General features: G+C 40.9%; 1 protein-coding gene across 2 annotated transcripts; it reads right to left on the bottom strand.

Annotated features, from left to right (window-relative positions):
* Window positions 1–5,482: 5,482 nt before the first annotated feature.
* npy8br (neuropeptide Y receptor Y8b) lies at window positions 5,483–10,205 on the bottom strand. Of its 2 annotated transcripts, none has more exons than XM_050051040.1 (3): window positions 10,070–10,205; window positions 9,553–9,681; window positions 5,483–7,880 (listed from the first exon to the last, which is right to left on the bottom strand). In XM_050051040.1, exon 3 carries the CDS (start codon window positions 7,719–7,721, stop codon window positions 6,618–6,620), a length of 1,104 nt encoding a protein of 367 aa, XP_049906997.1. In that variant the 5' UTR covers window positions 7,722–7,880; window positions 9,553–9,681; window positions 10,070–10,205; the 3' UTR covers window positions 5,483–6,617. The 2 variants fall into 2 exon arrangements, with proteins under 2 accessions (XP_049906997.1, XP_049906998.1); XM_050051041.1 differs by having other exon boundaries at window positions 9,553–9,774; window positions 10,070–10,176.
* Between the last annotated feature and the right edge of the window lie 5,671 nt (window positions 10,206–15,876).

The following is a 15,876-nucleotide window of genomic DNA, read 5'->3' as shown; positions in this document are numbered from 1 at the left end:
ACCTGAGTTTTTGTATGGCTTAAACAAATGAGTTACACAGTATTATATTACAGTTAGTTATGAAGTAATATGATTGATCAAGAAGCGTACCATGAAGGCCGAGACAGAGGATAATATCACTGGGACATTTAACTATGCGCAAATCAGTCTGTTTTACAGGTGCTCTAAACCAGTGGTTCTCAATCAGGGGTTCAGGGACTCCCAGGCTACTTGAAAGAGTGCCAGGGGGATCCCCAGAAAAATGAGAATGGTTTATTTTCATTATTTAATTTACTATAGAAGTGACTCCACTGTGAATAAGGGTTATAATAGTGACTATTCTGATTGTAGGTTTCAATTCCTTGCCAGTTATCTCCTCAGCCGTAGTCGGCAACTATAGAATTCTGGTCTAAATCATCCTTTACAGGTCCCTGATGTGATATCTTATCACATGGGGGCCCGTAACCTAATGTGTATCAATTTAGGGGTCCTTGACACAAAAAGGTTGAGAACAACTCTTCTAATGTGTTAATTACATTTATTAGGCTCCACAGTTGACAACAGTTGATGTGACAAACTTTGCACCACAAAGAGGAACATATTTCCACTTATATAATTTAAGTTAAATTATAAATGGTCATCAGAAGAGGATGAAATGAGGGAAAAAAAAACAGAAATACTTCACTGCAAATCTCCAGGTGTGCTTATGTGACATCAGCTGCTGTCGCTACGTACTCCCTGATCAAGCTGTTAACTCATCACACATGTCTCCAAAGCAACCGCCACTCTTATTTTGCTTGCTGCGCAATAAATGGAAACATACAGATAAATGTACATGATACAAAGTAGCTGACCTGTGCTAATGTGTAGACCCACACAAAGCAGCAAGCTAGTGTGCAGGAAACGTTACCATGTTGTCTGGCAACAGTCTAGTCCCAGTTGCAGAACTATTTGTGTTGGCGAGACAAATAAATGATTAGATAAACAAACAAATCATAATGTGCTGACACTTATTACTGTTCACTAATAAACAGTGCTCATAGAACTGAGGTATAAAAGAAATATCACACTCGAGGTCGTGATTATCTTTTCTTGCGGCCTCGTGCCTACAACCGAATCACAGCCTATTTATATCCAGTACAGCAGCACTCCCTCTCGTGTGATATTTCTTTAATGTGTTAATTAGTGAGCTTTAGCAATACTGGTGGGCAAAGGTTTTTAACCTTCAAACAGCTGTCACCTACTGTCTCCAGTGTTTATGCTGAGATAGCCATCTCCTGGCTCCAGTTACATATTTGCTGACAAGAAAAGAAAGCAAATAAGCACTATTTCTTTACCAGTGCCTTTCTTCCAAGTGTCCTAGTAAGCCATGCCAATGAATCAGCATCCACGGTAAAAATGGCCCTGGCACACTTTAATAGAATACATCATTCAGGTTGTGAATTACACCTGTGCTTTTCCTGCAGTGACACATCAAAAATGTCTGCTTTTATTTAAAAAAAAAAATCCTTTTTACTTTAAGGTGACTGCTTACAATTCTACCACCTTGATGAACCAGTTCAGAAGAAATAGAAAAAGGTACTGTATGTGCCATCCCCGGCAATAAATGCTATGTCTCACTTTCTTTGTCGACCTTCTTTTCAAGCCAGAGAACCATCTGACTGAGCTGGTTCCACTAGAACTGCTTTAGCGTAGCGCCTCTGTCGGCATTTAATAAAGTGCCTTTAATAGCTTGGTGCTCTGTGTCAGTTTGAAGGAAACCCATTGAAACCCCTGAGGAAACTGTAACCAGGCAACTAAAGCAGGCTGTGGTCTACCTATTTTCTTCTGATCAGAGAAAATGGAAGGTCAGACGCAGAGGCCAGGTCCTAAATTGTCAGGGCAAGATTATAGAAATGAAAGAATTTCTTGTTCTATCTATCTATCTATCTATCTATCTATCTATCTATCTATCTATCTATCTATCTATCTATCATCTTAGCTTATTTTCCCATCTTGTTTTCTTTTTGTGAGGACTCCACATGTATGCAACCACTAAAAACAATCCCGAGGAAAAACTGGCCAACCCCAATTAGGGGGTTTCTATTCCTGGCTGTAAAGTCTGCTTGTGTTACGCAAGACAAAACTGTGTGAGTGTTTGTGTGTATGTGTGTGTGTGTTATTAAGACTCCACAAGACAGACAAAAGTGAGGCCCATAAATATGCTCCAGTGTACGATCGATATTTCTAGATTCATTTATGTAAAAAGCAGAGAGACGCAGGACTATTTTGCCCTGAGTTCATCTTGGAGGATTTTATGTGTATAAACCAGGTGTGGCTCATGTGTGCTGTTATAATATCTAAACCAATAAACAGGTAAAACCAGGAAATGCTCGGTGAAATAAACCCTCCCTCGTAGATCTGATAAATCAGGAAGCACCTGATTCATGAGCCATTAGGGTAATTCAACAGAAAGAGAACAAGGAAATATCGACCGGGCTGATCTATGTGTTTGACCCCTGGATGAGATACCTGTCACTTTCGATGCGCCCTACAGATGTTAGCATGTATAATGCCATGATTAAGATTCCAGAGGCAGTAGTCCAACTCCTCCTGACCTTTTCATCTGCCAGAACAAAAAGATTAGTTCCTTCTCAGAGGGGGATCAAAGGTGCACAAGGCCAATGGCTTTGTCTGACATTATTGCATACAACATTTTGAACTAAAAATCCTTTTGTTGCATATTGTGACACCTTATAACTTAAACCACAATGCCTTATGTTCATTATGGACCCTGCAGATTCACATTATACCTAAAGTTGGAAAATGAGGTGTGTTGTGAACGGTTATTGAGCCACATTTAATAAGATATGGAGACCTTTTTTGCACATCCTGAGAGGTTGGTGTTAGCTGCTATTTCAAATAACTGCTTTAATCAGTGGGTTTGAATTGTGATTTTTCTTTTCTTTTCTTCATGTGAATTTGTCTTTGACTATTATTGGGTGACCAGCAGTCATGTTCTGTCTATTTTTTTTGTTATTATTATTTGCTCTCTTATTTTTTATATCCTTTTTTCCACTGCATTATTTAAAGGAACAGTGTGTAAAGTTAAGGGGGAATTGCAGAATGCAAACAGTTGGAATTTCTCCCGGTTAGAATCCCCTCAATGTTCACTGTTCAGGTTTTTTTTTTTTTTTTTTTTTTTTTTTTTTACCAGGAGCCATATTGTCCATAGATGTGTCTTACTCTCCAGATGATTAAAACCAGTAAATCCATTGAATAAAACAGTTTCATGTTGCAAAGCAATGTTTCTCCTATGCTTTTGGGCACATCGCAAATAGCCTGCTTGCCCAGCGTTAACTGCATGCTCACCTATTTTCTCCGATAATGTGCGCTCAACCTATATCTGAAGCAGATGTTCAGGAGGATTTTCAAGGGAGCCTAATTGTAACATAGGTCCCTTCTGCTTGAAAACAAATGGACCCAGTGATTTAAACCGGTAAAAACACTGAATAAAGCACTTTCATGATAAAAAAAAAAAGATCAATCATTTTCCAACATTCTTGTTGTGGAGGGGCTGCTAACTATGGTGGCTGACACAAAAATACAAACAGCCCTTTCTAGAACCAGTGTTTGGTTTATCCATTCTGGGCTACTGTAGAAACATGGCGGTGCAACATAGCAATTCCCGTAGATGAGGACCCGCTCCCTTTGAAAATCTAAACAGCTCATTCTAAGGTAACAAAAACACAACTCTTATTTTCAGGTGATTATACACATAAGAAAACATACTTATTACATTATCAGTTATCCCCTATAATACTGCACATTGAACCTTTAAATATTTGGTCTGCGTTCTATGTACATGTTCAGTTTCTCTCAATGTATGTTATTCTTGATATATTGATATATATTGAAATTTGAAAAGTAAGTCTTGACATTTTTGTGTTGGTAAAAAAACAATCAACAAATTGAAGAAAAAATGATTCACAGTCTAAATCCTGTGATTACTGTATATGTCTTTTAACATTTTGATCTTTACCAGCGCTGGCTGGAGAGAATTGGCACATCCGGTAAAGTCTTTCTTCTATAAAGCAACACAAAGCTTTGAAAGCGCTGATTATAACTATTAATATGGGAACAAGGCGAAACAGGGTGAATTATGCCCTCTTCCTACAGAAGCAAGGCAAGCAAAAAAATGTGACAGTAGAGAATTTAAATGCTCAAAACAACAGCTTGAGGGAATGTCTTGCCAGCGATGTAGTTCACGTTGTTCCTGTGATCGGGAGAGGTTGCTTATATGAGAATCTCTCTAAATGAAAATGAAGAGAGCCAAGATGCTAATCTTTCTGGAACTGCTCCACTGACAAGGAGAGTCTGGCCCTGTGGACTCATTAAGTGTTTGTCCTCAGCCAAGCTTCATTTTCGTAGCACAGTAATGTGCCCCTCAGCAGTTACTTGGGCAACAATATAAAACGGCATCATTTAAGTCGCACTCATTGTCAAGTGTTGCTGGAGTACGTCAGCACCTCCGGCATCTTGGGTCTTTTCTTCCTAACAAAATGAACCGTGTTACCTTCATTCAGTGGTGTTTTCAAAGGAGAGACAGGTGAGAGGAAGGAATTGTAGGAGAAGAGAGGCGATTGACAGTCTGGAAAGGTCAGCTCAGGCAAAAGCGGCGGAAGCATGCTGTCAATTATGCCGACGAGGACCTCTGAGAGCTCTCTTATGGGTACCACTGCCCTTGGAAAACAGTTTGGTGGATTGTTTGAGGGGCTGTCAGAGTCAAAAACAGGTTTGGCTTTCTGCAAGGTGTAAAAGCATGCTACACTTAACTCCTGACATTATCATCAAAGCTAAAAGGCCCCTGACAGCAATAATCTTACCCTCTCATTTCCTCGTAGTTTATATATTTCCTCTAGTATAACTGTTAACATGCGCTAACAGCAGCATGAATATTTAGCACAATTCCCATTGATCTCTCATGCTGTTTTTTCTGCCCTCCCCATGCTGTTTAACATCTAAGGCACCAAACACAACACTGATTTATTCAACACTACAAGCACATCTAAAATTTGTTGTGATCTCAGACTTCCCCCTGAATAATGCACAGAGAGGCAGCACACTGAATTTGACCTCGGAAAGACACAAAGATTTTGAAATATTGACTTTAAAGAAGATAGTTTTTCCTGTAAGTGCTGATTGACTCATGTAAGCACGTAGGCACATAAGCACTGTAATCTTTGGGGAGTTAGGATCCCTAAAGTGGAAACGGCTGGTCTCAGTGTACCCTTTTTTTAACCTTTAATGGAAGACTTAGGACCAATCAATTATCTGCTAAAAGCTGATACTGATGTGGATGAGCCGACCTGCAAGGAAACAGCGATAAATCTATTCTGAGGTCAACACACACTGAGAAATCAAGATTTGCAAACAAAACAATGCAGCATACGAAGTGAAGATCAGTCAAAGTTGTGACTCATCGAAACCAAATATTGCAACATAGACGTTATCATTAAAGATGATAGTAAATGTTTTTAATTCAGTTCAATACCACAAACAGAAGTGACTTACGACAGGTTTCCTAGGAGATATCTGCTTTGCTACACAGTGCTCTTTTCCCCCACCACACCATAAACTATAATAACTGTGTCACATCTTGTACAGACCATACACGTATTTAGTAATGTTATATACAGCAGGAGAACCTCGCTCTGACAAAGTCCTTTACTGCCTCTTTTATTTTGTTTTATGGCACTTGATATATGGTTGTTGAATGGCACATTTTATAAGGAAAAAAAATCCCACACGCACAATTTACTGGAGCACAGACCTTGGCCGACAGCATGGAATGTATACAGCTCTTGCCAAGGCTCTCTGTAAAAGATCATTACATTGTTTGTGGTGATTTTAGGTAATGAGAAATGCATTAAGGTGATGCTAGTAAATTGTCTCAGTGAACGCCTTGAGCCACATTTAATGCACCAATGTTCTCTCCTTCAGTTATGTCATAAACAACTCTGTCGATAATCATTAACACATCACGGTTTACAATCTGTTAATATATTCATCAATACTATTAATATAAAACAGCAAAACTGAAAAGAAGAAAAGAATATTTGCCCCAATCCCTTTGTCCTTTGAATTCTCTCTGGTGGTTCAACAGCTCACATTTAAAGCAGGTAAAAGTGTGATAAGCAAACCTTTAACAGCTGATATTCATTGGAACGTGAATCCTGAGTAGATCTCAGAGCTTTAGAAAGAGAATATGACAGATGTATAGATGGTTAAATGCTGTCTCTTCATTCGTATGTGTCCACAACTCACGGGGAATGGACTATACAGACTACAGTTGCAAAAGTGCTCATGTAAAGTGCCTTCAGTCGCTCTACAATACTTAAACTTGTCCAACCTTTGCACCATCAATTTGTTATCTACTTCCTCTTACAAGTGAACTCATACTGAATCGAGGGCAATGCACCATGCTGGTTAAGTGTCTTCAGTCGGCTCCCTCTGGACTGCTGTTGTGAGGTTTATAACTTTGTAAATGTCAACCTAGCTTTTGGATGCAACGAAGCAAGAAAAGCTCCAAAGGATGACACAATGAGGGCTGAGGAAGCCCGAGTAGTCTCTTTGTCTTTTACCGAAAAGGCTTAGGTCTAAGTATTGATGCTGATAGATCCATTGCTCAAGATTGACCCCTTGGTGACTTCTGTGCTGACAGTAGAGAGCGGGACGCTCTCGTACCTCTCTGTAACCCCCCAGCAGCGGCAACGCAATAGGGTGGACTTGAGCTGCTTCTGGAAGTTGCTGTTGAGGAAACCATAGATGATGGGGTTGACACAGGTGGAGGCCATGGCAGTGAGGTGGCAGAATGAGAAGATGATGTCATGACCACAGGTCGGGATGGCCTCGTGGTTCCAGTCAAACACAGTGTTGAAGACAGTGAGAGGGAGCCAGGAGAGTGCGAATGCCACCACTATGGCAACTAACATGGCGTTGATCCTCGTGGTGCCTTTGTTTTTCTTTTGGGTGGTGTTCCTGCCGCGCTCCACCATGTCCTTCCTCCTCCGAAGGCGCAGGTAGATGTGTAGGTAGCAGACCATGATGAGGGCGAGAGGAAGGAAGTATTGGAAGACGAGCAGGGAGGTGGTGTAAGCTCGCCGTTCTTGAACTGATGGCCACCGCTCCATACAAACCGGGTGGTCATTGACTGGGAAAGGAATGGTTAGGTTCTGGAAAGGCAAGGTGAGTACGCTGTATGAGAGGAAAGGCACCGAGATTAGGCAGGCCACAATCCAGGTGACAGCAACGGCCAAGTAGGACTGGCCCACCATTGGCTTCCATCCGGTCGGGTGGACAATGAGCTGGTAGCGCTCCATGGCGATGAGGACGAGGGAGAAGATGGAAACAGTGACTGATATACACTGGATGAAGGGTGTGAGCTTACACAGGGCGTCTCCTAGGATCCAGCGGTCCGTCAGTGTGTAGATAATAGTGACTGGCAGGCATACAATGCACATGAGGATATCAGAAAAGGACAGGTTGGCGATGAAGATGTTAGTGACGTTGTGCATCTCCTTGTGCCGTGTGATGACAAACAAAAGGCAGGAGTTCCCAATGAGACCCACTGCCATGACTGTACTGTAAGCAACAATGAGGAATGTGGTGCCACTCACTGAAAGCGAGCAGTCCTCGGTGAAATCCCACGGTATCTCTTTCCACAAGGCTTGGTTGTGATTGGTGTTGTGCTGCAGCTCCATGGTGTTTTTCCTGGGCTCACTTCAAATGCCGGGGACTAATTGAACTAATTTGTTTTGTCACACCTGCTGTAATTACTTCATGAATAATATTTGCATTTTCGTAAAGCTTTCCCTCATCCTTAATCTTTGGGAGTCTTTACAACGTCCTTCATTTGGGGCCTGAAAAAAGAGAGAAAATGAAATGAGTAACCTTAAACAAATTTTCAGTCAAGAAAAGTTTATTTTTGAAGTTATGAACTCTTTAGATATGAAGAGGTTGTTTAATCAAGCAAATTGAAATGTCGCTCCCATAAATTGCAGCATGAAATGAAATTGCTGAATTCATCATTGTACTTCTTTTAAGTGAGCATATGTGGCAGAAATTGATTCTCTTGCTGCAGGATGGGTTTTTAAATCACGGTGCTCCTGGATGTAATTCCACAAGTATCTTTTTAAAGTGTTTAGTGGTCCAGCTTCACCTTTCCACACACCGGCCGTGGATTCAGTACGACAAAAACAGATACTCACGAAGAGAATAATTAACGTTGGTACGCAGATATCAAGAGGCTGATTTTCTATCTCCTTAAGGACAGGCTATAAGAGGAAATGATACGCTGATGGCATACCATCAAGAAAACAGCACAGATCCAGACTTCGTGGCATCGCTATAATGGCATGCTGATTTAAATTTCCATCACAATAACGTGATAATGACTGCTCCTTCAGAGACAATCATTCCCTCTCACTGTTTTCTCCCCTTTTGACAGCGGGAATTTATTCTGTTTCTGTCCATAAAGGAACAGACACCTCTCATTGTCACTGAGCATTCACAATAGCTTCCCGAAATCTAAAGCACATGTGGCCCTCACAATTTCCTACAAATTAATGTACTGGAAAACAGAACAGAAGTACAATTTCCTTACACCATGACCACTGACATCTGACTGGTGTGTGTGGGCGTGTGTGTGTACATGCAGATCTATGTGTGTGTGCACGTAGCAGTGAAAAACAGTACTGATTAACCAAGATGTTTTGCCCCCGGCCCAATTCCACAGAAATGAGTTTTGCGACATGTTAACAGAATGAAATCTACAGAATTCAAATGATATAACATTTTTAATTGAGGATTCCTAACAATGACAGATGCTGACTGGAAGACCATTAATTACTTGTGGGTGTCTCCACGATGAGCAGAAATGTCCAATTATAATAAGCTGTTTCATTTGTGGTGATTACAAAGTGCTCATAACAAAAGTAAACACTTGCACCTGGAGCTAAGAACAGTAACACCATTTGAATTCCTCTGTGGGTACAGTCTTCTTTGTTTAGGCGTCTGGAAAATGAATCCCCTCCTGGATGTCACCCTGACTAAACCTGGCTGAATTTCTGGATATGTGGGCCGCGTATCATGCTGCAGCCTTGATGCTGAATATTTATGGCAGAATCTGGACACTTAAAGTGATGCATTGCTTATGTTGTGTCTGGCAGCGGGAATGTAACAAGGAAATTTACTGAGAACATTATTAATATTTGACATGAGATTTACTATTAATTACACACAATATGAAATAGCCTGCAGAAAATTAATGTGAAGGGAACTGTGAAGACCCTGCAGGAAAAGCCAGACAGTGAATTACAGCTTATGGGAGATTTGTCTCAAAATGGGCATGTGTGTAAATAAGATTTTTAATCCGTCTTCCAACATCATTCAGTCATCTCACTAAACCACTTTGACATGACACAAGTCTGGATTTGCTCATGCAAAAGAAATAATGATTACAGGAATCACGCACCGACGGATGAAAAACGCACAAAGGGATGGAAAGTGTGAGTTACAGTGTGTGCACCCTACCCTCGCTCTCTGCAGCTGTCCTGGATCCGCTGTATGTCTGCTCTCTGCTCGCACTGACTCTCTCGGCTCCGGACAGGTGGAGGAGACCCCTCCGTCCTCCGGTGTGCCTCCGGTGTGTTCAATGCGCTCCTGTCCGGGGTAGAGCCATCACTCATTTCCACATGAACGTCCACTAAACAGCGCTACTTTCACTTTTAGCATATCCTAAGGAGAGTAGGCTGACTGATATGAAAAGAAAACTATAAGAATAGCTGCAGCACAGGAAATTCAAAATATCAGCGCGTGACTTAAGGTTGCTGAAACTCACTATACAAACACCTATAAAGAAATAGGCTGTACTGAAATACTGGAACTGGAATATTACAGTTACTAGAGCTTTGTCGTTGCATGCCAAGACTAAAATAAAACACCGACCCTATGGGAAAATGTTATTTCTTACTTTCAGGTAACCCCCCACCCTGAGAATACTTCTATAGTGGAAATGCGTGTTTTAATTAGCCATCAAATTATTTCTTACCGAGATGTTGCTTTCTGGACTTGCAGCGCTGTTTGGCATCAGGTGAGACACAAGAGTTTTTGGTGGAGGAGAGGGTAGGAGGTGTCCTGCCAGGATCACTGATAGGAACTGAGATATCTCTTAAAGCGACCTTATGCCTCAGACTCAGGCAGGGATGTGATTGAGAGCATGTTACATAATAAATTCGCCGTGGCTCTGCCTCGCACGCACGTACGCACGCTCGCATGTCCACGCGCGCTCAGGCACGCGCTCTCACAGGGGCCAATGGGGAAATTGAATTATTTGAAATTTGTACTCACGGTCTGTTTCACCCAAATGTATTAGCGAGGGACATTATATGATTCATTTAATCTGTTGTAAGGGGCCATGCTGAGCCTTCTCATATTGAAGTTTCATATATCCCCAAATGAGAAATCGCTGTAATATGACTGTAATGTAATATTGATGTATCTCAGTGCAATGTTTAACATTCCTATAGGGCCTACTGTCATTGCTGTACAGTGTCTATCAGCAGTATAATGCCTGTGAAATATATTATCTTTGTTCTTCTGTCTATGGGGGATGTTATAAAATGAAGAGTATAGTGTGGATGTAGTTAGCTGTGAAGCAACAGAACAATGCTGTGCAGAGAAATTCAGGCACAGATTTTAAGTTTTCACACCCTGCAAGGGTCTGTGGGTGCACAGCTCTAATGAATAGTGTGCTTGTTGAAGAAGACAAACACAGAGTGTCAGTTACAGAGGACATACATCATCTTGTGTTCCTATCAGTGGTGCACCCAGACATTTTTCATAGTGGGGGGCAGATGGGGCCACTGAAAATCTTGGGGTGGCACACCAAAACCAAAAGCCATAACTGAATGTCAGGAATTCACCGATGCTGTTGTAGTATTTAGGCTGGTTGAAAACGATATCAGTATGAAGAGTTAAGGAATTGCCTGCTGATGTTTCTTATTTTACAGTTAATATTAATAATTATCTCGTGAGCACAGACTAATGCTGGTACAGTTAACACCCAGTCCCACAACAATCCTGTTTTAATGTGCTAAGTGCAAGTTAGATAGAATACGCTGTTTGTCAATTTCCTTAAAAAGATAAATCAACATTCATTGATTATAAGGACCATAACATATATTGGGAACAATCCTTCTCAAGGTTAGGGGAGACAAAACCTATTTGCATTTAGATATCTTTAGCTGAGAGCTCAAGGGACCCCTTTTAATTTGGCCATGCCAGCTGTTCCCTCACCAAAATTTAGACTAACTTTGAAGCATCATTTTGCCCCCTTCCCAAAAAACTATGCTGACATGGTTGGTACCAATGGATGCCTTCTGTTGTCTAGTTTTACAAGAAACCACTACCATGCTACTTTAAAAAAAAAAAAAAAAAAAGCACACGGGCATCAGTGGCTTAGTGGCTAGAGCAGGCGCCCCATGTACAAGGCTGTTGCCGCAGCGGCCCGGGGTTCGACTCCAGCCTGTGGCCCTTTGCTGCATGTCACTCCCTCTGTCTCTCCCCCTTTCATGCTTGTCTGTCCTATCAGCTAAAATGCCCCCCCAAAATATCTTTAAAAAAAAGTGCACTTCAGCCACCCAAGGCCTTGACACACCAAGCCAACAGGTCACCTGCAGTGATTTTGGGCCGTTGGTGAGCATTTCTCACCCTAGTCTTTGCAGTGTGTCCTGCACAGTTGGCCCTTGTCGGTCATTGTTGCCTTTTTTTCAGCGGATTCAGCATGTTAAATTGGCGAAGGAGACAGTGGAGCCTGTCGTTGAATGAAATCATTTTGATAGGCAGTTCAGCTCAGTGCACGAGAGGAGACATAAGTGAGGTAAGTAAACAAATGAGCTAAAGTCAAGAGGGAGTGAGACTGAAATACGTTTGCTCTATAAGGTAATATTATTATACTTTAGGCATTGAGCTCTTTAGCAGAAATGTTTTGAGATGGTTCATGTTATTGTCCACTGGCACATGGCAAATATGCTTTGTTCCTTCAGCATTGGATTGTGTTGTGAATTTGCGAACTGGCTAACCAGTGTCAAGACGGTCTTCTGGTTTCCCTTTTTGGATGATGATCACGGACTACTGCCATCTGCTGGTATGAAGAGTCATTTCCCTTCATACAGTTGCAGAATTTATGTACGTGTTGGCCATTGGCTGTAGTCTTTGTTGTGTGTTCAAGTGCAACTTTTTGGCTGAGACACAAGCAATGTGAGGCGACGGAACAGTCGGCTTTTGTCGCCACTGTTTCTTGAATGTCGGTTTGGTATGTCTTAGTATTGTTGGCCTCCAATTATTTTCACCTGTTGTGTGTGTGTGCATGTGTGTGTGTGTGTGTGTGTGTGTGTGTGTGTGTGTGTGTGTGTGTGTACCTAAAACACTATGATGCATACATATTATTTTCTGCTGCCATAATTTAAAGGATATTGATGGATACTGATTAATAATGATTGATATGTGCATGTATTCTAGCAAGGCCATGACCTGACTTCTATTATAAAGATCATTAACCTTGTCAGTGTGTGATCGACTGCAGTTCATACCCTAAACTAACCACACAGGTTCTCTGCATCTGCAGCATGCACCTTTGCATCATTTTTGACGTCCATACAAACTAAACCATCATGACGATTAGAATGCCTGTACTGATCCCTCCGCAGATAACACCTAAAACTATTTTAAACCTGTTCTTTGCACCTCTATTGCTTGTGCAACAGATTGTTAACTGCTTCTTCACACTGTCCCCACACACTCCTGTTTCAAGTGGAGGCTGTATGAGAGAACAGTAATAGCTGTTTGTCTGAGAGGCAGAGCGGCGAAATGACTTGCCACCAACAACAACAGCTCTGTGGGTGTTTACTTGACACAGAGACATGGGTGTCAAGTCGCTCAAGACGACTAATGCACATATTTTTGATAGAATTGGGGGAATACTGCAGGACTGGATGTTTTTCCTGGAATGAGCAACTACTCAATATATTGAGAAATTGAATGGCTGTTGTACCTCTCCCCTTGTGCAATCTCCACAACTGTCACTCACATTCTGATTTTTATTTCAGCTGGCATTGTTTTGACGGAAGAAGAGAGAAAAACATTTCTTAGAGTGAGTCTCAGGTGTCTAGACAACTGAGCATTACAGGGACATTACATTTTTATTTTTTTGACAGTGTGTTATGTGTTATCTGTGATTGATAAGTGGAAAGTTGGTGGACTTGAGGACATTCAGCAAAATGACGTGTGGCCAGAGAAGCTTGTAGAATCCGGAAAGGAGGAATACCTCTGGTGGATATCACGGTTTCTAAGACCAACATTTCTGTCACATGTGCATAAACAAACAGAAAGCAGAAGAGTTTTGTTCTGTCTTTGTTGATAAAGCAGAACGAGAACAGATAGCATGTTCCAAACATTTTAGAAATATTATCTCGCTGTAGCACAAAATATTGGATCGCTCTTTGATCTCATCTTTTATTCAGCACACTCTATCAACTGTTTAGACTCCCATCCTCTGTCCATTTACACAATACATAATGTAACCTGATTCAAATATATTTCCATATTTGGGTTCAGAGACTCATCTTACATAAGACATTTGTGAGTGGTTCTTGTGGGAAAATTGTTAATAGTTTTATGTGTCACTGCCAGTGTAAATCAATATAATACCATGCCCTATTAAGAAGGAATTGTTCCCCTGCTGTAGCTCCACATATCCATGTTTAATAGTATTCAGGGACTCGTTGTTCTTCTGTATTTTTAAGCCCACAGACATTTTTTGGGTGATTTATTTGTGTTGACAAAAAAACTTTCACTTTAACAGACCTTTAATATCCTCTGCTGTGCAGTGAGGCTTCAAAATAGATTTCAACACCAGCCAGCCAAAACAATGAAATAAATGGCATCTCTCTGTAACTTCACTCTTTGTTCAGTGTGTGTTTTCAAGAAAGAAAGAAAGAAAGAAAGAGAGCAAGAGGACCCTTCATAATGTAAAAATATTTATCAAACCTGGCTGAAACCATTACTTCATGCTGCTGTAAGAGGGACCTTCATTTTGTGGATCCAGGCTAGGAAAGTTAGTCATAGGCCCTGGTTAGAGTAAAGGAAGTGCCAGGAATTTATTGCTATAATGAGTTATGGAAAAGAGTCAGAAGTATAAATAAAACCTATCTAACATCTAACACTGATTGCAAGTAGCACAGATTAAAATAAATCATGACTGAAGAAGTAGGATTTGTTTAATTTTGTCTATAGCAAAGGATTCATTGGTTATTAATGGGGGCATATCGTGAGTTGGATAATGACTCAATAGGCACCTGGGCCGGGATGCATAAGGCCCCCCTTGCCCCACCTTGGGCAGGTATTTAGTGCATCTAAAGTTCTATAAATAAACCAAGGGGACAGAAACCCTCTTTGAAATGAATCATGATGGTTTCTTTCTTGTGACTTCTTCAGAGTGAATGTTTAGGCTATTCCTTCCGTCTGTCTTTTGTTAGGACATTTGAGGTCTGTTCTTGACATGATGACTTAGCCCTTTGACAAGAAATACAAGATTAATAATGGCGACATCATACAGAGGCCCTGGCTTAGGCCCCCCTGAGCCCTTGGGCCCCCAACTTGTTTTCATCCCAGCTCGTCAAATACAGTTTGTCATCACACCCACATGACAAAATATGATGCACTACATACCCTCCTGCATCTATTTTGGACCTTCACAGATGGCGATCCGAATGACGCTTATTACATACATTGCATCTTTTCAAAATACTTCTCTGTTGTCACAGGAAATATACAGTTTCTGCTCCTCACATGCAAACAGTTTTTTTTAAAACAAACTCACTACATAGGTAAAACTCTTCATTTTAGGTTTATTGTCTTAAGTTTAGGCAACAAAACACGTGGTTAGATTTAGAAAACACATCATGGTTTTTCTTAAATTAAGTATGGTTCATACCAACATGTCATGTCACGTCATGTGACATACGTGACTACTGTAGCATACACACTACTCTGTTTATAAAATAACTCCATTGACTTTTCGTTTTAGACAGGAAATTAACAGTTGGCTCCCAGATGAAAGGCCAGTGTTTGTTTAACCCATCCATGTTCCCTTCTGCCCGCACTCTTCGGACTCTCTCGCTGTTTGTACTGTGGTTGTTGCTGGTGGTGTCAGAAATAGCTGCTGCCTGGTGCATATCATACCGCCATGAAGAGCGTCTCTGTGCATCAGTGTCTAAAACTGACATTCATTGGCAAAGCAGTGGTATTTGACGAGTTTTGTTGAGTTTACCGTGCCCCTGGGCCTGGGCCCAGTTGGATCATTTGATAATACAGTGTCTGCTCTTACAAGAAAGCTGCATCAAAGTAAAATAAATATATTAGAAAAATAAAATAAGAGGCAGGCCAAACTGGTATCCATGCTGATTTATGCTCACAGCACAGAGATGCTCTTCTTGCCACTTCCTGTAGTGGGTACTGAATTCTACTTGATTATATGAGCTCAGTACTGATACCTCCTGTTATGAAAGGTAAAAGATTTACTGAGTTCTTACAGTGAGCAGTAAGGTGAAATATATTCTAGATCATGTCATGGATTATAGATATACAGTATATATAGTTAATTTTGTGATACACAGGACATATTCAAAGTGACAGTATTGTTAATTGTTAATACAGGCTATCAAATTTGTATGCAAATTTCACTTGTTATTGTAAGATTAGGTTAAGATCTGTCAGGGATTACTGTCTGCTCTTATTTATAACTCACCTATAGCGTAATAGAGATGAAAATGGAAAGATTTACAGTCTAACCCAAAC

Source organism: Epinephelus moara, chromosome 8, assembly GCF_006386435.1.
Source record: "Epinephelus moara isolate mb chromosome 8, YSFRI_EMoa_1.0, whole genome shotgun sequence".
Taxonomy (NCBI): Eukaryota; Metazoa; Chordata; class Actinopteri; order Perciformes; family Serranidae; genus Epinephelus; species Epinephelus moara.
This window is presented reverse-complemented; position numbering and strand designations above follow the sequence as displayed.

Excerpts from the sequence above, each read along its gene's own strand:
- npy8br (XM_050051040.1), bottom strand. The coding sequence starts at position 7,721 with ATGGAGCTGCAGCACAACACCAATCACAACCAAGCCTTGTGGAAAGAG.